Genomic DNA, 26,156 nt, shown 5'->3' with positions numbered 1-26,156 from the left:
TAGCTGTTATCTCTTAGGCTGTGAAGCTGGATTCATAAGTATATGTTTCAGGCATCAACTGTCTCACTTCTCATTCACTTTGAAAGTTTAATGTAGTGTTGAGCTCTGAGTTATTTGCCTAACTCTGAGAATAGTTCAACTTTTTCAAGCGAAGGTGCCAGATAATCAAATCACCTGACTAATTGTGTCTGATCTCATGATCGATTGCCGCTACAGCGCCAAATGTCAGGCCCGCCCACCGTCAAATGCTAACGCATTGTGCCCATGTGAATCCTGCCTAAGTAAAGCAATGCTAACATCTTGCAGAGGTGGATAGACACACAGCGTGTGACTCCTGTTTGAACCCAACCTTGGCGCTGCTGCTTTCCTTTGACCTTCTTTGCTCTGCAGCTGTACTACTTACCCATTCAAACCTCATGGTCATTCATTAAAATGCACAATCCTTTCTTATTGTGAAAAGCTTCCCTAACATTTTTTTCGTTAAGTTGCCAGCTTGGGAAGCGGGGTGCTCAACGTGCTCAAAGGTGTCAGTATGTTGTGAGAACAGATGCGTGGCTGATCGGTCTCAGTCTTCCACGTCAGTACCAGCACACTGACAGTGGTTTTAATGTTGTGGCTGATGGCTGCACGGAGCTCTGAAACTAGCTGCACTGCTGTGATGTGCATTATCAGATGTAAAGGACTGACAAAATAATTTCCTCTCTGATTTTTGATCATTTATGAACCTGAGAGGTAAAAAGAGGAATTTCATCCCCTCTTCTTTTGTGTGTTGCTGTTCTTCTCGTCCTGTTTTCTCTCCTCATTTGGGATCTTTTGGGTCACTTGGGTCTTTCATCCCTTTTAACCTGTAGCTCACTTTACTTTGCATCTTTTCTTTACACCCATCTACTTCTTTCCTCTCATCCTCCTCTCCTCTGTCATCACCATCTGCCTTCTTTCCTTCACCCCTGCCATATTTAGTCTTTTTTCTTTTAATTCTCCTCTTTTTTCTGGTCACTTAGCATCTTCTCTCCTTGATGAATGTCCTCTTTTTTTGGCTTTCTTGTCACACCACATCATATCTTTCCTTTCCATGCCTCCTGTTCAGCATCATCTTCCTCATATCGCCCTCCTCCATTCCTCTCATTTATTCCTCCCCTCTGGACCCTTCTCATGTATCCCTTTTCCCTGTGTGTGTGTGTGTTTCTTTTTGAATGCATCAGGAGGTTGACGCACACACTTGGATGCATGCTCACACGTAAACACACGCGTTGGGAGTAAGGAAGCTTGTTCTTATCTGCTCCAACATCAGTCATCCGTCAGCACAACTTTTATCTTTTCATCCCTCTCTCTCTGCCAGTCTTTCACGGTGTCTCTCTTCCTCCATTTTCTTTCATTCACTTAGTCTCTCGTTCTTTTTTTTCAACCCACTCGTTCCCTCAGAAGCAGCCCGTCTTTATCTTCTTATCGTTCCTCTCTGGTAGAGCTGCTGAAGAAATCAACTGCAGGAAAAAGCAGAGATAGAGACAAGGAGTTAGAGGGATGAGGAGGCAGAGAGGTGCATCATGGGATACGATATGACAAAAATGTGGCACAGATGTTGTGTTCTTATTAAGGAAGGATGGCAGAGACACTGGTTTCTGAACAGTTTGTGTTAATTAGGTCATAAGCATCAGTTAAAGGCGAGTTTCTTCACTCATTAGGTTTTTCTATCATTATTTTGTGTTTACGTTTAATTTACATTTAGTTTAAAACATCTCTTTTTCCCTTGTTTACATTTTTAAAACATTTTAGGATTAAAACACAGAAGTCTTCAGTCAGCCCTCATTTCTTTACACATCCAGGAAAAATCACAGATTTACTGAAGCCTTAAACAAGTCATGTTATCTTTGCTGTTTTTCATAGATGCAACTAAAGAAATGGGAACAAATGATGTGTCTGTGTGACAGGCTGCTGGTAACAAAGTTCCCAAAGATATTTAAAAATGTCTCTTTCCTAAGTTGTCTGTCATGTGTCGACACAACACTGGTTCCATCCATTCGGTATCTTTTTTAATGCTTGAATGACTCATAGGTCAGAGTCAGGTAGCTTAACAAAAACAAACAAAATAAAAATGCTCAGGTACTCGGACTGGACTGCAAATGAGTGAAAAAGCAGCCAATCTCTAAAGAAAAACTGTGGAAGACCTTTCAAAAGCCTGGAGAACTATTGCTCAAGATCATTTTAAAAGATTAAAAGAAAGTCTGGCTGCTTGGAAGTAAAAAGAAATGACTGGAGGATCATCCGGGTCATCAAAAAATACACAAGCATTACAAAAGACTTATTTTGGGCTAACAGGGAGCAAAGAAGGAGGTGGAAGAAAACCTGATTCTAAACTGGGGTGGGAAGTAATTCACAGCCCAACTACTTATTTATCTAAAAGTTTCCACAACTTTTAAACTAAAATATCATGTCTTTCTCTCTTTTGGACTGCCATGCTTATTCTTACCAGGCTTATGAGCTAAAAATGTCCACTCGCTTCCCAAAAACTGTTCACCTTATTTGATGGATTATTCAGATTTGAGCTGTTGGTGGAAAACTCAGCACACAAATCCTTTCATACTTCATGGCCGACACCAGATCATTTAGAGAGTACTGACAGTCAATATTATTCACTTAGATCAGCAAACCTTAAACCCAAATAATACACAATTATCCAGGATCAGAACCATCGATAGATGGATGAAAGGGCTTCGATCACTTTGCTGTGGAAGAATGGGGCCGGAAAAATGCAACCGAGGAGGAGCAGGAGGGACAGAAAGGCCAAAGCCAAGAGGAAGAGATGCTGTGGTGGTGATTTATTCATTTATGTATTCCTTTATACTTTCCAGTCATTTTGAAGTCGTACGTTTAGGTGTAGAACATAAAGGAATAAACTGTGTGAACATAAGCATTGATTTCTTTTACTGTGTTCATCATACAAACAGGATTTTTATTACGGGCTGAAGCAGAGCTAACACTGGTCATTGCCAGTTTCTGAGTAGTGTTTTGAATTCATTCTGCAGTGTAGGACCGTGTTTTTCCATCAAGCTTGCATGGTTTTCAGTTTGGAGCCTGACCTGGAAGTTGGACGTTTGGACGAAAGCTCGAGAGTTTTCGTTTTGGTTGATGTGGAGATGAACGGTGACTTAAATTTAGAAAAATATGGCCGCTGAATGCATATCTGTGTGAAATCTGTGAAACGTAATCCACAGTTTAGTCCCATTCATGGCTGATGTGGCACTTTTGTGAGGAAATTTGAAGAAATTAACTTAACTACAAGCGTTTTGATGCCATAAGAAGACGGGGAGTACGACAAGACAGCAAGAGCGTTAATGGATGACATAATGAATTAAGTATGGGAGAAAAATAGATCTGAATGATTCAAGGAAGGCAGAGGAAATGACTCAGATCATAAAAAACTATGACTCATAAGCTTGTCTCTGAAAGTTTAACATTCTGCAATCGGCTCTTGAAGTGTTGTTTCCTCGCTTAATCACTGTGCCCCCAAACTAAAAAAGAAAAAAGAAAATTAAATTGCGAGTTAATGAGGTGCTGATATATTATTTCACAGCTGGATTGTTGCGTGCGGTGACTGATGCTGCGTGCCGACCTGTTAATACAACAAATTAGGGGTTCGGCTTGTGTTCTAACCTCAGGAGGAGCTTCAGTGCTCGGCTCAAGGACACGATGTCAAATCCACCACCCGCGGGTTTGTTGGTAAACTAGTTCAACTTATTTCATGTGACCCAACAGAGCTGATATCCTGGTGAAACTAAAAAGAAGAAAAAGATAAATATGAATAAGAATCTTGCTTTCAAGCCGGTTTACACACAAATTGCACTGATCGGACATCACAGAGCCTCATGTTGACATCTGCTATGAAAGAATTCTCCCCGATCACAGTCAGTCAGTTTCCTCGGAGCTGCACAAGCAAATATTTTCTGTGGAAAACATACAGTATATCTTATCTGTTTTTACCTCAAAGTTGAGCAGCTACAGAGACGAGCTTTCCACTCTTTCTTCTTGGCAAATGTGTTGGGATTTGATAAAAAAAAAAAAAGAATTATTTTGGAAAGTTTCAAATAAAGTAGGGGTGCCGTTTAAGGTGCAAATAAAAACATTCATAATTAAATCGGATGTTTCTTCAACTGACAGCAGAACATAAAACGTTCTTAATTGGAACTTAATGCTAAACAAGAAAGACCTTGCTGAACATCTCACGAGTTTTTGGGTTCATTCATGGGTGCAGATGGCACCAGGGACGGGGGAGACATGACCCCCCCAGATTCATAGTGACCCCGATACACCCCCCACTCCCCCATCCCGTCCATACGCCAAACTTCGCCAATAAAACCGATGATTAATGTCCCGTTTCTTTGACTAATTTACATTGCAGCGTGCATTGAGAGCCCGGTGTTTGTTTCCTGCAGCTCATGACGCATTCAAGTTCTACACGAATGTTGGAATTTCCTAGATCCAAGTCATATTTTTAATCTGAACCCCATGTGAAGTTGGATCCGGCTCGGAAAGTCAGACTACTTTAACCAGCCCTGTGTAGAATTCATGCTATCTGCTACTCACGTAAACAGTAGTTACATGCTTCTTTGTATGTTTGTAAGGCCAGAATGCGCTGTGAGTGCTCGACTTTCCGGTCACATTGTTCCGAGCAGTTAAAAAACAATTATTTCAGACACTTCCATCATGTATGGTGGGTGTTAATCGGGTAGGCCTTTGTTCAACAATGTTCATTGTTGTTTATCCATGAATTCAAATAATTCTACAATGGCTTTCATTGGTTTATTTTCCAGGCCAGGAACAGGATTTGGTATAAAGAGCGTCCCAGAGAAGTGTTTCAGAGTCCAGATGGACTTGGTTCGTCAGTCTGGGACAGACGGCAGATAGTTGTATCGTGTCTAAACGAATCAGCAGGTTAAATCAAAAGAATGAATGAAATGAATCAATGAAGCTGCCGGGATGTGGTCTTAAACTCCTGCACTTGTGTTTCTGTCCTTTGTGCTTCTCCCTCCTCCCTTCAATCTGCATTGTAGACTTAAGTAAAAGCTCCACGTTTGCATTTACTGCTGCCACGTTCTGTATCTTAGAGACGTCGGGAGCTTTGACAAACCGCTCTGTTTGATGCTCTGATTGATGCAACTCATTTGAAAACCATTTGAAGAACATCTCCAAACATCGTGACGGTACCATTAATGATAAAAGTTCTGGAGCAGCAACATCATTATTCCAGCAAGACTCCAGTCCCGACCCTCATTTTGAGTTATATTCCAAAAATACAGTAAAGGAGGCCCTGCGTTTAAGGAGGAATGTGCAAAGAATGAAAATCTGTAAAAGAATAAAATAACGAAGGAGAAACTGTGCACACGAATAAATGAATTAATGTCAAAGTTTAAAAATAAATGAGAAGATAAAAAAGAACCATTGAAAACACATTTTCACATTCATTTGCTCATTTATTTATTTTTCTTCTGGTTTTATCTTCATTTAGTCTCTGCTTATCCATAAGTGTTTCAATATATAAAGATAAATATACACTATAACAAATAAATAGATTAAATTCATTCAACTGCTCTTTTATGTTTTGTCCATTTATTCTGTTATTTTACTTGAAATAACCATATTTATTCATTTATTTCTGTGAATAATCCCTCATTTATTTCCTCATTATTTCACAGATGTATTCTTAAGTGAAAGGAAGTGGGAAAAACTAATCAAAATGCTTTAATTAAATGTCTTTTCAGTGTTTTTATTCAAATATTCCAACCACAACACCTCCGTGAATGACATGATTACACATGTAATAGCTGTAAAACAGGCTTATGAGGTAGGCAACACAATTGGGTTTTAGCTTGTTAAGCTGCTGTGATGTTAAGTTTAACTCATATCTGAAAAAGTTGGGCTTTAAACGAAACCGATGGCCAGAATAGACCAAGCAGACTGCTGCTGTTTCAAAATGTCACCGATCCATCAGTCTGATCGGTAAAGGCCAGTTCTCTCATTACACTGTGTGTGTGTGGATGTGTGTGTGTGTCTTTGCTCTTTCAGAAGAAGATGGCTGATGACACACACACTGCTATGTGGTGTATTTTAATGAGCCTCTTGGGGGTCATCTATAATTCATTTTCAACAGGTCTGTGTGTGTGTGTGTGTGCGTGTGTGTGTGTGTGTGTGTGTGTGTGTGTGAGAAGCAGTGAAGTGTCTCATAACAGAAAGTAATCCCACCTAAATGGAAAAATAATCTCATTCTTATCAGTTTCTAGAATAGAGTTCTAAATGATGATAACAGCTGGTTTGCTGTAGTTTAAATGGTGTTAAAGTGTCTTAAATATCATTAAAGTTCAACGTGCAGTTAGCTGTTTCCTCTTGTGTTCTCACTGTAATCGGCACACAAAGTAATAGATACTGTTGTTTACTTGGCTTCTGACACGGTTTGCTGTCTGCTGGCAGGTGCACCACTCTTCACTACGACGCTGATCTCCCGCCGACCTCCATCATCATCACCTTCCACAACGAGGCCAGATCCACGCTGCTTCGCACCATCAAAAGGTAACTCGCAGATTTTTCTCCTCTGTTAATGAGCACAAGTGATTTTGTCATCATACTCTATCATTTAAGCTGCCGTTGATGTATTTTTATTAAATTATTTTCACGTCATCTGTCTCAGTCAAACCTTTGTTGAGTAGATCTGTTAAGAACAGTTCACCCCCCACGACCTTACCCCCAGTCTTTCGGCCGTCAGTCTGTCTTTCACTTTGATGTAATCAGCAGGTTCCCAAGCTCACATTCAGCACAAAACGGCAAAAAAAGCCCACACGCACTAAGACACACACCTGCCTGTGTTGGCAAAGGTTCAGCTCATTATTGCAGCCAGTCAGCAGGGACTGGCTACGTCTCCTTACTATCACAGAGGACATTGTGTGTGTGGGTGTGTTTGCTGTGTGTGTGCATGTGTGTCCTCCCCTTCAGCCCTTCTCAAAGCTCTGCAGTTTTCAACCAATTAAAAGACAATCTGTCTCCCTGGACCCTCTTGCTCCCTTTGGCTTTGGCTCTGTTTGTGTGTTTGCTTGCTGATGGTGAATTGGAGCTGGAAGTAGTTTAGCTGCCTCTTATTTTTAATATGTGAATTTGGAACATTTTCCTCCAACAGTGTGCAATATGCCCTCGGAGGACTGTGCACCACTTGACGTTAAATTCTTTTAAGATAAATGAAGATATTTTGTGTAATAATTTTTCATTTTAAGGTTTATTTTACTTTTCGGTTGCAAAAAAAGAAAATAACCAGCAGCTCTTTATAATCACAGAAAGATGCATTTGATGGATAGTTGTAAAAATGCTTTATATTAGAATATCTTCCTTTGAAACTAAAAGAAAAGACACACATTGGTTGCACTACAATTTACATCTTATTATATCTCCAAAGCTGTAGTCTGAGGTCATTCTCAGTCGAACAAATCTCATAATAAAGGGCTAAAGAAAAACCAAATCAGCTGTTGATCATGCTTATTCTTACCAGGCTTAACTGCTGCCTCTATAGACAACAGGAGAAACTCAGATTTCATTCTATCGAGCAACAACTCAAACACTTCTATCACTTCCTGGTTGGGTTTATGGAATAACTGGTTAGGGTTAGAAAACACATGGTTCGATATGTAAAATACATTCATTCATCTACACCAGTTTGTCTCTCGAATAGTAGTAGTTTCTCACATCCTTTGAGCATTTTTAAAAGTTATTATTGTCTGAATGAACAGATGACCCATGCAGTCGTCTCCTGCACCCCCCTGCACAAGGTTTATCTTTGTCATCTTAACAGTGTCGTGGATTAAGAGAACGGACTTTATCAAAAGCCTAAATGAATGAATCCTACTTTAATAGATATGAATGTGCTGCATGAAGATTTAAGCTGATTGACACATCAGTGTTTCATCCAATAAGCTGCCCACTTGCTGCTGTTGTTTTAAAAGCCTTTTCTAAAGAATCAAACAGTGAAAGATGAATGTAAAATGTGGTACAACTCGACCAATGAATGTAACGAGCAGAAGCTCCACTCAAAAAGCCTCTTCTCCGGACCGGTGAGTTGATTTGTGCCCCGGAAACGCTGCAGTTTAAACAGTGCACGTGTCCCCACATGATTAATGCATCATGCTGTTTTCACACGTTAAAAGTCATTAGAATTATAAGTTTGCGGTTTAGTGAGTGAAACATTTTTCCCCCGTAAACACACTGGACTGTTCCTCAGCGGGAGATATTGGTTGTCTTTGTTCTAATGTTTCACTCGTGCATATTTGATTCAGAATGTTCCTGTCGATGAACATCTTGAGGCAGGTGCAGCGCATTTTGAGCTCCAGAGGGAAAAACTGGCACTCTGTGGATTACTGTACAACTCCCTGTGCACATGAGATGATCCTCCCTGGTGCTCATTCAAAAGAATTAGACATTTAAATTGCTCATGCCTCATGAATGTCTTGCAAATATTATATATATATATATAAATATATTATATATTATATATATATAATATATAATCTTTATTATGTAAGATAGCATAAATCATAGAGTAATAACTGACCTCATTGTCAGCTGTGTTAGTCATGTGAGATATTCTCTGATCAAAACTAGAAAATCTTGTCATCAGAGAGAAGTTGGACAATTAATTGCATAAATTGGTGTAAAAGTGGAATAAAAGACTTTTTGTCATCGTGCTCGTGTCCAACGTGTTTTTAAGCTGCCATTTGCTGTTTGAAGCGGCCGCATCACGGAAAGTGGCCACTTTAACAGAAGTGCTTCACATGGTGTCTTTGGAAAGTGTTTTGCAAAAGCTGAGAAAAGTTGAGGGTACTACAAGAGATCACTTGACATTTATAGTCTTTGTATGAGTCAGAGCGGCTGACAACAGAAGCACCGACGGATAAAAAAATGATGACATTGTGAGGGATGAAACAACCGGTGCAACGAGTCTTTTTTCTCTCTGTTTTGTTGCTGGCCGTAAGCGGCGGAGTCGGTTTGAATGAGACAGCTTCACCGACAGGTTAGCAGCCAGCTTTAGAGTCTGCTGAGTGCGCGACTCACTTGCTTTTTAAACACCATTTAATAGACCACAGTATGGTTTTGCAGGTTTGGGCTCATTAACCACAAACTGTGTGTCATTTATATTACTGCTGACCCAAAGCAAACTATCTGTTTTTTAGATTGATCGTCCACTGATTTAAACTTCTGTCTGAGATAAATCATCCAACATGTTGAACTATTTTATTTTATTTTATATAAGTTTAGTGGGAATGCTCCAAATTCTGGACCATTTTAAAAACGGAATGTGTAAAAATGCAAACTAATCCTGGCAGAAAGAACTCCTGGAAGCTTTGGACTTTGGTTTAATTTGTGACATTTAGCAGAACATGTGGCCTGAATGTTTGCCCTTTAGTCCTGCTTAGTCGGATCATACCCCATCATACCCCTATTCAACCAACTTAAAACAGATGCAGGTGCTCGTGCCAAGAGGCAGTTTGATTTTTCCACGGTTCAGAGATCCACTGCAAAGTTATTACAGTGTAAATATTAGTTCCACACAACTTAATGTTTTCATAACCCGATCTTATGAACCCATCCTGCATTCTGAACAGCCTCTGCAATGCCGTCTGCTCTTTATGAACACTTCCTACTGTCGAAACATCTAAACAGCTAATTTTAGGGCAGTTGGGACCAGCACAGAGGCCAACATTCATACTCACCAGCTGACAAAGTAAAGAGTTCAGTGATTGAATATATGAGAAGAACAAAAACTCAGCTTTAAAAGAATCTCGGTCTTTATTTGGACTCTGTTAGATCAGGCAAACTGGACGCTACTGTGGCTCAGCTGTGTTAAACATGGTGGTCACAGAGGTGTAGATGGTCTGCTTGGCGTTCTTAATCTAACCCCATTTGCTGACATCCTCGAACAGCAAGAGTTTCGAACATCTTCCCTGACATTCCTACATCAAATAAATTTGTCACCAAAGTCCTTATTTATGAATGATATTCTTTGATTTTACTTGAACTTAATGTTAAAATGATTTCCATCTCAAATCAGGAAAAAAATGGTACACTATAGGGTATGCTTGTACGATATAAAGACCCTGCTTGTAATTTAGAGAACTGTAGTTTAAAAATCCAAAATTGATGACATATCTCACGGTACAAGAACCTCGGGCCAGGCATAAGAGGCCAGATAAAGGCAACTCAAATTGCTTTTATCTGCACCAGTCTGTAAAGGTCCGCTGGGTCCTTCTGTGGCTGACCATGTGCAGCTTAAATATTTGTAACTTCATTAACCAAATGTGCTGACTGTGCGCGTGCATTCATTATTCTCCATTTAGAAAAATAACACACCAGTAAAAGAAGCTGAGGAGCAGACTCCTATAAAGTCATGTAGAGAAATTTCATGGCCATGCACGATAAGTTTAGCCACAGCTGACCCAAAAATAATAGAAGTTAAACCTTGTGAATGTCTGCAGAGTCCTTCATGGTTGGCGTGGAAACCATTCTTCCTGTATGTAGTCTAAATACATGACTAGTAGTGTAGGCAAACCATTAATGTGTCGACCTTGCTTATGGATAAGAACATTTACAGGCTGAAGTAAGATTTTCTGGATATTTTGATGTGAATTTCTGCTTCAGTTACACGTCAGTTTTATAAATGAGGTCCCAAAAGAAGAAGAAATGACTGTATGATTGTACCTGCTATTATAGGATGTTTAACTAGCACTAAAACCAGCTCTGTAGGAAACTAATAGGAATTAAGAAGACTTAAAACTTTGAAAAGTTACCTAGTTGAAGTATTCGAGCTGAAAAAAGATTGACAGATAATAGAGACAGGTTTTCCTTTCAGCCTCGAGGAAATACCGAAGAATGCCTACAATTACATTATAAAAGGGTATAATTTGGGAGTTTTCAGCATCATCCAGGTCGAACTTTAATAAGTTTGATTTCTGAGACAATGATGGGCACTTTGAAATCTTTTCATCTCATGATCAAAGAGTTGCTTTCTGAAGGACAGCCTGTTCCCGTCGATATTTAATCAAGGTTTGATCCAGAAATTGATCTCATCTTCTCTGACTCCTCTGGGTAAGAGATAGGCCCTGGGAGGGGGGGGGGGGGGGGGGGGGGGGGGGGCGCGCATGGAGAGGATGAGAGTGAGCCGAGATCTGAAGCTTTTAAGAACATATTCGCTTTTTATGGGTTTAATTTGTTTAGCTTTTTATTTGTTTATGTAAATTTTCATTATTTACAGACACAGGAGCATCAGTGGGGAAAAAGGACAGCAAATACTATCAGATCAAAGCTGCCGAGTTGATCATTTTTAGTCATTATCGTCAAACTTATTGACAGAACTTCTAGCCCTAGAATGGGGATCAGGAACACAGATGAAGAAATACTAAAATATATCCAGTCTGATGTATTTCCTGTTTATCTCGTTGGGTTACATGCACAATAAAGGCAGTGAAGGCATGTTGACTGCAGAAGAGTGTGATTAAACATCTGAGTGTGATAATAACCTGCACGTATTATCTGCTTCTGTGGACATGCATTCATTAGCTGCTGAATGGGGTAATTTTTCCTCTCTGTGTGAGCTTTCGAGGCACAATGACAAACAAACCAAAATCCGTGCCTGGCAACAAGCACAAAGGTAGAAAATATTCTGCCTTTGGTTTTTGGACAGGATTCATATCACATTGTTTTGGTCTTTTTGAACACTCAAAACCATGAACCTTGAGCCAAATTCACCCTTTTACACATCTTTCATACACGCCGAATGTGCAGTTGAGCACATTTGAGCATTGGTGCCGTTGACTTTCTTGAGGATCGAACCACCTTCAGATTAAAAGACGACCAGCTTTACTTCCTGAGCCACCACCAGCCCAAAGTAAAAAGAGAAAATGGGTGATGTGATGGAAAGAGTCCTGTAGATGGTCATCTGGCTGTGGCTCCATGCTAGAATTAATTCGAATTCTACTGGAAGAGAGTGCTCAACATGCAAAAACTTACATATATGCTTATTTCTGCATCCATGATCGGTCTCATTGTGTGAGTGGTGGCGAGGAACTGCTCAAGTGAAATAAGTTGCTTTCGAGCTTGTTTTACTATACAAATACATCATAATGCAAGTACCGTTTTGCTTTGTCATGTTTAGCATATTCAGAAAATTGCTATTTTAATTGTAACATATCCTGCAATCAGAATGACCTCATAGATTCCCTCCTATATGTGCCAGAAATATGACGCAAATAAATGTTTCCACATCAGAGGAAAGGTCCTCGATCCCAGGACCAAACACAGGACACAACACCATCATCATCATCATCTTATTGGTAGCTGTTCTGCTGGTTTCCTTTCTGGCATGTCAACAACATGTTGCAACAAAACTTCGTCATTTCCTGGTTGGGTTTAGACAATAATATTCATTGATTAGGATTAGAAATCAAAGTTAGTTGGTTAGAAATATTCCTCGTACACTGTCACCTTAATGGATGCCATTTCCTGTCATGACCACCAAAGCTCACATGCTCTTTTATTATATTTATAGGTATATGTTGCCTTGGTATTTTTTGGGGGGAGGATAGTCTCTTGGATTGATTCTAATCTTATCAGTAACAGGTAAAAGATTCGCCTTTTCAATTGTTTGAATTTTGAGGTTAATCATTGTAAGGCGAGCTCAGAAAGTAAAGTTAGCCACCTCATTGCTCTCTGGGTCCAGCGGACACTTTGTAATCCAGCCGAGGAGCCATCCTGCTCGGCTCAGCAGCCAGCGTTCATCAGCGGTGTAGAAATGCCACTTCGAGGTCAGCACCAGCTCAGCACTTTCTGATTCAGTGGTCCTAAAAACGCACAGTAAAGAGTTCAGATCACTTCCTCCACGACTAATCACTCAGGATTTATTAGAACAAAGAGAAGGAGGCAGATTTATAGTCTTTGCTTTCTTCTGTAAGTTCACTGTTTGATAAAGGCCGTCTTATCAAATTCCACATCAGTCTTTATCTCTTTATGTTTAGTGGACAACTGTATGCTTCCCCAAGAATCAGGATTGTATTCTGTTTTGTCATCAGATTGCATTTAACACCCTGATTCGACAGCATTTGCCAAATACATGAATTATCCATCAGCTTAGATTAAAGATTTGTCTAAAGCAGTCAGAGTTTGGTCAGAATGCTTAGATGCAGCATTTAGGATCCTTTGTACTGAGACTTTTCATTTAATCTTGATGCCATTCATTTCTTTCATGCAGCATAGATAAACACTGATGAGCTTATATATACAGCATTCTCCTAATCAGTGAAGAATATGTAGATCTCTGCAGGTTAACAGGGACAAGACTTAATTTAGTCTGAACAAACAAGCCCTTCGATTCCAGACGAAGACTGATAAATTTAGACGTATGGCTCGGTAGATCAGCAATGATGAGACAGTATTTACTGGGTGCTGATGTATCATATAATGCATCACTGGTGGTCAGACAGAACAGAATGTATTGAGTGGCTGAATCAGGATTTCTTTCCAATAACAGCTGCTATAGATCTGCCTGAAAAGGCTTTCTGTCAGGGCGAGACTGATTTAAGATGCAGTGAAAAAGTAAAGTTAATATTAAAAAAAGCAAATTTTAGCAAATTAAACTTATCAAAAAAGCTTTTTTTTCCTCCACATCCATTTGAACAGAAATTGTCTCGTCTGCTGTCAGATATCTTGATAGAGAAATAAGCTGAGGAGAAGCAGGATGTGGATGAATGGAAAGAGTGGTAGATGGAAAGAATGATGAATTACCTCAGCAAGGCAGAGGATGGAAGAACTGGCTGTCAGCTGACCAATCAGGCAGAGAAAAGAAAAAAGAGGGAGAGCAAAGACTGCTTCAGAGAGAAAGTTTGCTCTTCTTAAAATCTGGTACGGCATAAATAGTAGAAAGAAATCTCCTCACAGTAAAAACAATTCTGCAGCTGATTTATGGCTACAGATACCCTATTGGAAAAGAACAGAGTGGCAGAGAATGTGTTTTTGTAGTAGCTAACTGAGCAGAAGAAATCTAGCTCCCCACAGCTGAAAGCACCACTTCTCAGGTGTAAATAAATCCATAAGTCCAGGGCAGCAGAAAGCCAAGATAATCTGAAACCTGTAATAGAGGTTTTGTAGCTGTGTCACATGTTCAGAAAACACATCTGCTGCCTTCACGGAGGGACACTGCAGAGTTTTCAGTCCACCACGGTTGAATACTGGAAGAGGAAAAGGCCTTGGAGATGCTGAAAATTACACAAAGTGTCTTTGTGAAGTGTTGCCTCAGAGGTTGTATGAGTCATTCCACACGATAAGAGGAAGCACATTGTGTATACAGAGCACACAGACCAATAAAGCTGAAGTTTTGAACACTGTCCATTCCAAGTTAAAGTCATAATCTTTTCCCACCTAATTTAACACCATTTGTAGGTGCAAAAAGTGATTCATATCAAAGCTGCTGATTGGTGGAATTGGGAAGATCGTAAAAATAATCAGCTGAACAGTTGGTTCTTTTAGGAACTGTGCACATTGGTAGCAGCTTTTATCACCATCATCCAAATCACAAAGTCTGAGTGCACCCAAGCAGAGTGGAGGGGGCTCCTGTGAGATTTGAACCCGTCACCCTGGCAGCACTACAGCAGCACCCATTTAGCAACACTTTCACTGCCGGAGAGTGAGGTTAAATTCCCACCAGGGCCACACATGCGGCTCGAAAAATGCTCGCTCTCAAGGCACTTTGGATGAAAGCCCTCTCCAAATGGCAGCTGTAGGTAATGAAAATTTTTAAAAAAATTCCCTCCCTAAAATTGATATATAGAGTGTTGGAAATGAGCGGCGCAGATATAGAGCTGCTATTCCATGGCAGCCAACTGCAGTATTGTCAGTGGTGATAATATTTTCTGTGAGCTGAAGATAGCTTCTCCCTCAGCACGCCTGAGGGGAGGTTAAGCCTCAGAGCTAGTGGCCTGTGAACCAGAGAATGGGAACTCCTGAGTGTGTGTGTGTGTGTAAGAAATAAAAGAAAGGACCCAGAGAGACAGAAAAGAGATCGTCACCATTGCTTCATGGCTGCATTACTGTAGCATAGATACAAATCTAACAAATGAGCGCAGAGAGAAGCCTTTAGCATAAGCATCTGTGTTGTCATCAAAGATACTGCTTCAACATTGTGAAGCCATATGCAGTAGAAAACTGACCTAAACTGACCAAGCAGTTTCGTTTTGTTCCTAAACTATATCAACTTTATTTCTAGTTATCGGCTTTATGAATCCACCCAAACTCTGAATGTACGTGTGTTCTTGTAAGAGATGTGGAGTTTTACATAGTTAGAAAACAAGCAAACAATAGTGTTCCATACATTAGTAATTACAGATGTAAATTCAACATATGCCACAGATCTAATGACTAATAATAATTAATAGAAAAATAAATCAAAATGAATAAATAAATGATCATTACAAAGAAAAAACACACAAGTTCAGCATTACAGGACTTGGTTCACAGCGATCAGACAGACAAAAGACAGAAGACCACTTTTTAGGCCTGACACTTCTTCTTTTGTCCTCCACTTGTCCAGTTTCCATTTCTGCAGAAATCCTATTTTCTGTCTGTCAAACTGTGTTTTCTTTGCTGTTTTTCATAGATGCAGCTAAAGAAATGGGAACAAATGATGTGTCTTTGTGACAGAAAGAAAATATAAAATTGGTTGGTAAATTGCTAATTATGTAACCCTAATGTAACCCTAACCCTACCACAGTCTTTTTGAATTCCTTTTCCTCACTGTTTACCAGGTTTTGACTCACAGAGCTACCTGCTCAGTTGTAGAAAGCAGTCTGAAATGCTCCGTTTCACAGCGTCTGATGCCAGGAGGGCCTGAAACCACTGGTGCTTTGTGACATGTTGGGATTAAGACCAGGACAGATAGATTTTCTTTCTTTTTACTTTATCACCTCATTGCTCCATCTTTATCTGTCTTTATTTCTCTCCATCTTGAGTCTACCCCTCCCTCCTTTTTTTCATTTATTTGCTTGCCCTACACCTTTCCTCCTCCCTCCTCCGCTCTGTCCCATCCATCAGTCCGTTCATCCATCTCTCCTGATCGGCCCTCAGCTCCACAGAGAAATGGAGTTACAATCAGGGTTATTTGTCTCCCTTACCTGCCTGCCACCCCCTCTCTCCTTCTCTCCTTCTCCTCTCCTTATTATCCTCACTCTTTAATCTTGCTCCACCTCTCCTGAACCCCTTCCTTCAAGCATCTGTCTCTCTCCTCCTGTTGGGGTCCAGGGCCTCGGAGACTCAGGTTTTCTTCACACCACTTCCTCCTCCTACATTATCAACCTATGCTCCCTCTATCTATCTATCTATCTATCTATCTATCTATCTATCTATCTATCTATCTATCTATCTATCTATCTATCTATCTATCTATCTATCTATCTATCTATCTATCTATCTATCTATCTATCTATCTATCTATCTATCTATCTATCTATCTATCTATCTATCTATCTATCTATCTATCTATCTATCTATCTATCTATCTATCTATCTATCTATCTATCTATCTATCTATCTATCTATCTATCTATCTATCTATCTATCTATCTATCTATCTATCTATCTATCTATCTATCTATCTATCTATCTATCTATCTATCTATCTATCTATCTATCCATCCATCCATCCATCCATCCATCCATCCATCCCTTCTTAATTTCCATCCACTGTACCTTTTGTTCTGTTTCCCCTTCTTTATTATTCTGATCTTCTGTTTTTTGTCTCCTCTCTTATCATCCTTTTTATTCACATTTTCTTCTCTTCCGCCACTCCCTTTGGACCATTTCCCCTCACTATTCTCCTCCCTTTTTCTTTTTAGCTTTCTGTTTCTTCATTTTCTTCCTTCCTGCTTCCTCATCTTCACATTGCGTTCCTCTCTGCCTTCTTATCTTCCTCCTGACTCTTTGCGATCTTACTTCTCTTTTTCATTTCCTTCACATTTATCCCCTCTTCTTTTTCATGTTTTCTGTCCTTATTTCTCTTTTAATATTTTATCCTCTTTCCTTCTGCCTCTTCTTCTCCATTCCCTTCTTCCTTCTCCCCTTTCCTTCACTCCCTTTTCCACCATCTGATCCACTTTTCCACTCATTTATTAGATTTTTTTTCTTCTTTCCCATCATATCTATTCCCTCATCACTCCCTCTTGTCGTCTTTTTTCTTCCTGTTTCTTACTCCACCCATTACTCCTCCATTTAATCCCCTCCGTCCCTCATTTTTTCCTCCCTTCTCAGTCGTATCCAGAGGGGATGATGAACAGAAGTTATTGAGCAGTAGAAATAATGAAATAAAATGGAGCAGAAACCCACCCAGAACAAAACACATTTCCTCATTTTCTTCCTGTAAAAGTTATGAATTTTTTATGTTTCAATCTTCAGCTTTAATGAAATAGTTTTTTAGATGCGAGACATCATACATTTTCATACCAGGAATTTGAGCTGACATTTTCAATATGTTGTTTCATATAGTGTGCTGTGCATACTTAATCAGCACCTGAGAGGGTGTGTACGTGCACGTGCGTGCAGGTTGACATTTGTTTTCTGTGCTTCCACACGTGCATGCACATGTTCACATTATACTCTTCCATATTTGACTAATTCTCTGTTTTGTCTGTCTTTCCAGTGTTTTAAACAGGACTCCGGTTCATCTCATCCATGAGATCATTCTGGTTGATGACTTTAGTGATGACGGTGAGATGCAGCTGCACACTCATGCAACTACAAAGACACACATTCCAGGTCAGAGATAACGGAGATGAGACGTACGAAGCAGGTCAGAGGGGGGAATGTGTCCACGGCAGCTGGGTCCATAGTTTGAGGATTAAAGTGGGGATGAAGCCATTGTAGGTCAAACAGAAGAGTCATTATCTCATCTGCAGCTGTGTTCAGTCCACCTCCAGAGAGACGCAGTCCAAAGTGACCTGGAAATAATAGTGTTGGTACTGAGATTCTTCCTAATGAGGCGATTCAAGCAACTCTCTTCAGCTCCACACAAATGTTACCCTTTTCTTTAAAATTCAATGCAAAATATGTTAATTTCTTTGAAACAGTTTTGTAACTTGTGAAAGTACTTGAATAGAGATAAAACGCTGGTTGTGCTAACTCTGCAGTCACAACTGCAGCAGCAGACGATGCAACAATTAAAAGAGCATCAACAAAACCTCCAATGAAGGATGAAGGCTGGTTAAACCTTAAAACTACTGTCAGCAAACTCATTAAGAAGGCCAAAAGCAACACATTTGGTTTTACCTTACTTAAAAAAAGTGATCTGTGTGCACACAAACCCTAATGCAGTTAATAAGAAGCATCTGTGCAGCGCACCATCGCAGAGGCTGAGGTGTCCTTCCTCATAATGAACTTTTGTCATGTAATTTGTGTCAGCTCAGACTCTCGTACGCCCACCTGCTGCCCCCAAATACTCACTGGAACACTAGTATAGACACAACTACAGACAGAAACTGTTGTGGTCAGCTTTTTAGTCAGAAATTGATCTTTAAAAAAGTACATGTATGTGATTTATGGCTTGTGACGCTTTGAGCTCAGGTTAGAGATGAATGAGCTGATAAACAGACTTTTTACTGGAATTTGTTTGCCGTGGTTAACTTACTGCAGTAAAATCAAGAGTAGCACAAGAATATAAAGTTGTCCTGAAACTCAAATTCAGTTTAGGTAAAATAATAAAAGTAATGATGTGATGTGACATACCCCAACAAGGTCTTTGGAAGGATTAGGGTTAACATGCAATTGGCTTTTCATTTTCAACTATTAAATTGTGCACATTGTGAAAAAAATGCACCTTTTCTGTCCTTGAAGTCATACATTTGGGTGTCTGAACAGACATTAACACAAAAACTCTAGTTTGGGACCTCTAAAAGGTCTGGGACACCAGATTTGAACTGGATTCCTACATCACACTCCCTGCTCATAGAAGAAATGTTCGGCCTCCTCGTCTTTATCACCACCCAACTTCAAGCTCAAACCATGCTGCTTTCGCTGTAACTCAGAAGTAGAAGTTTTACTTTGCTATTTACAGAAAATTCTCTTCAGCAGGTTTATAGTTCCCTTAACTTAAGAAGTAAACTGATGATATTGCTCTACCAGTACTTTGTTTGTTTAAATGTAAATATCTCGGATATATCTTGGATAATATTTGCTCTCTCATATGGTAAAAAGTAACCCTGTCAGCCCCTGGGGAGGAAAGGGGTGGAACTGAGTGAATGAGGCACTACACCCCATTAAAAAAGTGTTAAATGTAAAAATGTGATTAGAGATTTAGATTTGTGGTGGAAAACAGAGCCGCGTTGTTTTGACTGGAGCGTGTCAGACATTTCATGAAGACCTCAGGAAAATGTGTCAGCTTTTTAAAAAAAAATGTCTTCATTAACTTAAAAGTCTCCTTCAGAGGGAGTGATCAATCCTTGGATCGATTTTACTCTCAAACGAATGTGTAACCGCCACAGTGGAGTTAATTAGACCCAGAATTCATCCAAAGTGAGTCATATTTATTAGGATAACTGTGTGTTTTGTATGTCTTATACAGCACTGAAAATAACTGCAGAGAAGTAGAGTTATTATGTAGAGAAGAAGCCTAAATTGTCAAAGAAAGTGCATGACTTTAGTACCGTATTTTTCGGACCATAAGGCGCACTTAAAATCCTTTAATTTTCTCAAAAATCGACAGTGCGCCTAAGGTATGATTTAATTCTGGTTGTGCTTTCTGACCTAGAACCGGTTTTATGTGGTACACGGCGCTCAAAAATCTGTCAAAATGTTTTAGCACGGCCTTGGAAAGCTACGAAGCTGCACTGCTTGATGGATTGAGCATTACGGGCCACCGTAGTTACGAGCCTGGCGGAGTAATACGATCTGTGCTTCAACATTAAGGTGTGTGCCTTCATTCATTCATTTTCTATACCTGCTGCCCCAAAAATGGCTCCTGTTAAGAGACATGCTTACGAAGTGGATTTCAAACTCAACGCTATCAGTGACGCAGCACAACAAGTGAGTTGAATAAAGTTTGACTTTTCTGAGTTTTGTTTAATTTAATGCAGCTTATAACCCGGTGCGCTTTATGAATAAAAATAGACCCGTTAGCAGTCAATCATTGATATTCCAGCTTATAACCCAGTGCACTTTGTAGCCTGAAAAATACGGTACATCTTACGTATCCGTTATGATTGTCCCACAAACATGTTGTCATACAGGGACACTGGGTTCGAAGTTCAAAGGCCTGGACTCTCACAGAAGTGTTTCTTATTGGTTGTTCTTCTCTTTTTTGTCTCCACGACTGGAAGAAAAATATTTCTTCTCCCTATCGGCTGAGTTGACTTTAAAACTGTCTCGATTAATGTCTCTGTAATTTGGATTTTATGGCCAGCGAGTAAGGCGGTCATAGAAAAGACGAGCAGATACAGACAACAGAGCTCAATGAGAAATCAGCCTCAGACGAAACAGACACAAAAGTCTGAGGATGAAATTTCAATGTTCCAGGAGCTTCGCCTAAGTTCACTGACACAAAGTTTATTCATCTCAAGTTGCTCAAGTTTATACATCCTTCTTAATTTTAAGTTTCAGTTTCAATATTTGCAAGGAAAAACATACCTGATGAGTCGTCAGTAACAGTGTTTAATATGCTGATGTGCATCAGACTTTAAAGATGAAGTTGTGGCATTTTTGCAATGATTTTAACTTCTCTTATGATCAATCTTCAAGAGTTTTTTCCCCAAACACATAATGACTTAAGCTGTTCTCAGAAAGTATCCTTTGTTGTATTCAGCTGAGCAGTGTGTGCTTATTTATAGTATGTCTAAGGCTGAAATTATGACAGAATTAGAATAATAGATGACATGCATCATTGTCAGATGTATTGTAATCATCCTGATGCATGAACATAATCTTCCTCGAGCAGCAACCATATTAATCAATGGATTTAAGACTCACTTATTCATAGAAAGATGAGTCAGAGTGAGCTCAAAGCTAAAGCAGTCTAGATCTTTATTATACATGAAGTTCAGTTACATGGAAGGACTGCAGGAGCGCCTCCCCATGCGGGACAGTTCTGCCACTCGAGTGAGACGACAGAGATGAAGGCGTCAGACCAGCTTTGTAAACCCTGAGATCTCTTTCCAATCTTCACTTCATCAAGTAAAAGCAGTGACGCTCCGAGCCAATGTTCGGCTAAAGCACATCAAGGCTGTCAGTGAACATCTGTTAATGTGTCCAAACTCTCTGCTCTGAAAGATCTTTTCTCCAACCAATTCAACTTGTTGAATCAGATGAGAGAGAATAATTGGTGTATATATAAGTATAAGTTTCTGTCACGTTAACATTGTGTTTTGATGCACAAAGTTCAAATTAAGGCTGATTTCCTGAACCAATTCAATTACAATTCAGAAGGTTGTATTAAGTTCCATTTCCAATTTGATTGAATAATCTTGAATATCTTTTGAATAATTTTTGGTCAGGTAAACGATTTTATCAGGCTCCTCTCCGTCGGCATACTTTCTCCATCCAAACTTTCTGCTACTCTGCTTTCCTTACAGACAGCACAGCTTCTACCCGACACCTGCCCTCCTAAGACGAGTCTCACCACATTGCAATATTACTATTGTAGATTCTGATCAAACAAAGCGATTAAAAAGCTTATAAATCGATATTTTTTCAAATGAAAATCAATTTTAAATAGGAAAATCAATTATTTTTTTAACCCAGCCCAAACTAGCTCAAAGGCTTCATAATAGCGTGAATGAACAAAATAATATATTTTAGTTTAAACTTTAACGCAAGCTTTTTGTTTTTGTGTTGTCTGGAGACATTGAAACATGCCCAACCCAAACCCAGAAGACCATATAAGATATTTGCAGTTTTTAAATGACCTTCTGGGTTTGGTTACTAAATAATGTGCTCACTGCTGCTTCCTTCTGCATAGCCAAGTTGTTTGGCCTTGCACAGATACAGTTTGGACATTTTTGTTGGCAGGTGGATGTCTTCTTTGCGGTGAGGAGATTCAGCTTCAGACTCTGATCCCAAAACTAATGATTTGCACCAACTTGGTCCACTTACAACCCTCCAAAAGTCACAATTAGTCACATGTCGACATGTTAATCTGACACAGATTGAACATCTCAGATAAACCAGCATGTTGCCAGATGTTAAAACAATTTAGTTGAAACATGAATTGAGATGCTAAAAAGTGATTTTAAGAAGTTTGCAGCGTTAAAGAAATTAAATATATCGTGCATATGTATAGGCGTGTTAGCCTGTTAGCCATGTTAGGCATGTGGCCTGGCTGATTTGTAATAGTTTTTTCTCTCCCAGAGAGAGGACACCCTCCTAATAGCACAAAATTGCTGCTAGTTCTTCCTGACAGTTGTGTGTCTCAGGTTTGTAAGACTGAGCAGTAATAGGAATTCCTAAATGCTATGTTACCTTCTCCTTCAGTGGGATTGCTTTGTGCTTGATGAATCAAGGAGGCAAACTGGATGTGAGAACTGGAATCAGAGAGAAACATAAAACTTCATTCGTCTTACAGTGTGAAACATGAACACTACGTAGTCCAGGAGGAAAAAACAACTTTGCACAAGATGCACTATGACGCTGCTGGCCACTATATATCAGCTGATGATTCTACACCATCATTTCTCACATTCCCCATCTCCTCTGTCATCAACCTGACAGCCAGTCAGGATGGATGGAGCAATGAGAGCAGTCACAGAAGTGAGAATCCGAGTGATGGAGGTTAAATAGTGCCACATTTAGACTGTGGAGAAATGATCAAGACGGATGAGGCTGCAAGATAGATGTAATCAGCACTGGAGACTGAAGTAAACAGCCAAAGATTGAATATGAGCAAATGAGGATAAACAGTGGTAGGTATTCAATGTACGCACTAGAAACATGTCACCCTACAACTGAATGTGCAGGGAACAACTCATTAAAGAAAAAAACCTCCTACTCAGTAGTGCTAAAGTAATTAGTGTTTCCAGTTCAACCAGACCCTTCTCTCTATTGTTGCCTCGTGATGGTGGTTGAAAAGCTGTGGAGCATTGCTGGTGATCTAAAGTGTTCTTTTCAGGCTCATGAAGGGTTTTTCCTCTTTTGTTGCAAAGTCTGCTGTCTCATTGTTGAGGGAGTTGGGTGTAAGTGGACAGAGTGAGAGGAAAATAGTGTCAGATGAGGCAGTACGGTCCAGTTCGGGGTTTTGGATTAGAAGAAGCAATAGTAGCTGGGGGCCCAGCAGGGGGAGCACTTGGGATAAGCAGCCTCTTGGGAGAAGCAAGGAAGAAATCCAGGATGTATTTAAATGGAGGGTGTGGCCCATGTGAGCCTTTTGAAACCAGGCAGCCATTTTAGGTGAGTTGGCCTTGATTTTGCTGGCATTTTTAGTGATTTAGGACTGTTTAGGTGAGTTTGTCTGCTCAATCTGCTGGTGTGTCTTGTCCTGCCTTCACCCCTGGCACCCTCTATACTTTCTTTACCCCCTACCTGAACCAGGGTTTGAATCCCCACCCCCCTACGACTGGTGTGCAGTTGGTGAGAGGCTGGGGTGGCTGATAATGATGCTGCTTGTGGAATAAAAGATGGTTGTTGTGGTGTGTGGAGCAGTGGTTGAACTACTGTGGAAGTAAAAAGAATGCAGCAAATGAGTTGAATTATTGTGATGCTCTCAAAGCTGTCAAGTTGTGCTGAGACCAACCAAGAGGTCATACTGCCAAATGATTGCAAGAAAAATACAAAATAATGTATAAAATAGACTATGTGATGCCCACAAGCCTTGTGGGAGAGTTTAGTGTGTCGATCTCTTAAATTCCATGTGAAAAAAATAATAATAAAACTTTCAGAGCACAAAATGGGTCAGAAACATTTGTGTCTGGGTCAAAGTCATTTGGACTGTGTTCACATAGATTGAGCAGTTTCAGATTTTTCTGTTTCAAGTTCAGTCGATGAGAGCAACCGAGCATGCCTTCTGGGTCAAAGGGATTTGATGGAGGTTACCAGTCATTCCATGCCACTACACTTTCACACGGTCCATGAGACCCCGGCCCTCCCCTCTCAAAAACATGTTCCTCTTTTTAATTCTCATAACAATATGCTAAAAGATGCCTCTAAGTTTGTAATGTGGGCGGAATTAGTAATAGGAGGCATTAAATCCTTATTTTTTTTCCACAAGTTGGCTCATTTTGCTGATGTGATTTGCTTTACAGCTCTGTTCATAGCAGCTGGTGTTGGCCACTAAACTGCACCCTTTACATCCACAAGCGCCGCTCCTTCTGAGATTAAACGTACTAAAGTAATAAAGACTCAGCTGACAGCTCACTTTAACACACAGAAAACGGAGCTCACAGTACCACACATAATTATAATCTGTCTGCTGAATGAGAAATCTTTATTCTGAGGTGACCCAAAACAATGTTTTTGAGTGGGTAGTGATTTCAGAAAAGGGCATCCTTTACAGATGATCCCTCCTTTAATAACCTCAGTAAAAGAATATTCAGTTGTCATATTGGATGGCTAAGAAACTAATTAATCTAATACATTTATAATATAATGAAAAGGAACATAATAAAGCTTCTTTCCAGTGGTTTTAATTGCAGGACAAAGTTGTCATTTTTTAAATAAATGGTGTTGAATCTGGTTTATAGTGTAAACACAGGCATTACTTTCAGATTTCATCAGTTTGCTCCGTGTTTAGAATTATTTCCACTTCTGTGAACGAGTAGCTTCCCAGGGACTCTTTCCCTCATTTTCTTCTTTTCATTGTGACACTTTCCACCAGAGTATTTTTGAGCTTTCTTTCCTGCAGACAGTTAAAATATTTTCTAAAAGATCCGGTGGGGAGCGCACAGTCGGCTGAACAGCAACTCGACAAATGTCTGACTTGTCAAACTGGAAGCTTTAAATTCTCCTGATGCTGAAGTTTTTCAGAGGACTTTCAATATCGGGAGCAGTTATCAAGACACATATTACACAGCACGCAGTGTTATGTTCTAATATATTATTTATTTCCAGTGCACATGCTGATTTTTGTCTTTTTCTTTTTCTCAGAAAGTGACTGCCTGCTTCTGATCAAACTGCCCAAAGTCAAATGTCTCCGCAACAGCAAGAGAGAAGGTACGGCAACAGATGTGTGTTGTGCAAGTGTGAGAGCTCGCGTTAGCATTTTTAACATGTCGGTGTGTATAAATTAGCATCTTTAATGATCTATTCTGCCTTTGGAGTTGTGGTTTGGTTGGTTTCTCCTTCGTCAGCATGTGTGTTTTGAAAATGCTTTTTAAATGTTGGTGTGTAGAGAATATGAATATATTTACCTGGTTTTAATAAGAACCCCTCTGGCCTTTCATTCCACTGTATAAACAGACACTGAGTGAAGTGAAACTGATTCGAATAGAACGGCAGCACTGAAGTGAAATGATGGTTGAAATCTTCCACAATCCCAAACCAAATCTACCACAAATTCAAAAGCAACACCACCCATCAAAATATGTCTTCTTTCATTTCTATTTATTTATTTTGTCACTTATCTTTCGTAACATGCCCAAAATAAGCAGCATTAAAGCAGCCAAAATCATAAATGACAACCAGTGTTGAGTTAATGCAGTCACGCTAAATATGGGTGTTATTTCTTATTTTTATGGTTGATATAGTCATGCGTCATGGCTATGCTCGTCATCTTTCTGTAAAATCCATTTGGAGCTGCTTCTATGCTCTTAAATATAGAAAACAAATGAAAGCAATGCACAAATTAACACGACAGCTTGACAGTGTGATGGAGTCATAAGCATTCTGGCATCTTAAAACACAGTTAAGGGCCAGAGGAGGTTTGAAAATACACATTTAATCCCACTGCAGATGATTCTGGATGTATGTGCACAAGGTTCTTGATGTTGAAGCTGCTTGTATTAAAGGCTCAGGGCTTGTAGAAGAGTTGATTTTTCTTTGGAACTGCAGTGCAAGCAACATGTTGTCAATGATGTTTGGCCTTTTAGTCATTGATTTTATTTTTATTTTTTTTCACTTTTGGAAAGCCAGAACTTTTATAAACCGATTTCTCAAAAAGGCTAATGTTAGCATGT

General features: G+C 39.7%; 1 protein-coding gene across 1 annotated transcript in view; it reads left to right on the top strand.

Annotated features, from left to right (window-relative positions):
* The window catches only part of galnt14 (UDP-N-acetyl-alpha-D-galactosamine:polypeptide N-acetylgalactosaminyltransferase 14 (GalNAc-T14)), a 167,650-nt gene that overhangs the window by 98,378 nt on the left and 43,116 nt on the right, over window positions 1–26,156 (top strand). Inside the window, exons 3-5 of the mRNA XM_072362493.1 lie at window positions 6,463–6,561; window positions 17,708–17,775; window positions 25,129–25,194. Of these exons, the coding sequence (XP_072218594.1) occupies window positions 6,463–6,561; window positions 17,708–17,775; window positions 25,129–25,194 (233 nt within the window). The remainder of the gene's footprint in view (window positions 1–6,462; window positions 6,562–17,707; window positions 17,776–25,128; window positions 25,195–26,156) is intronic.

Source organism: Leuresthes tenuis, unplaced genomic scaffold (assembly GCF_036924035.1).
Source record: "Leuresthes tenuis unplaced genomic scaffold, fLeuTen1.0.hap1 SCAF_13, whole genome shotgun sequence".
NCBI classification, from domain to species: domain Eukaryota; kingdom Metazoa; phylum Chordata; class Actinopteri; order Atheriniformes; family Atherinopsidae; genus Leuresthes; species Leuresthes tenuis.
Note: the sequence above shows the minus strand (reverse complement) of the source record. Positions and strands in the feature narration are given on the sequence as shown.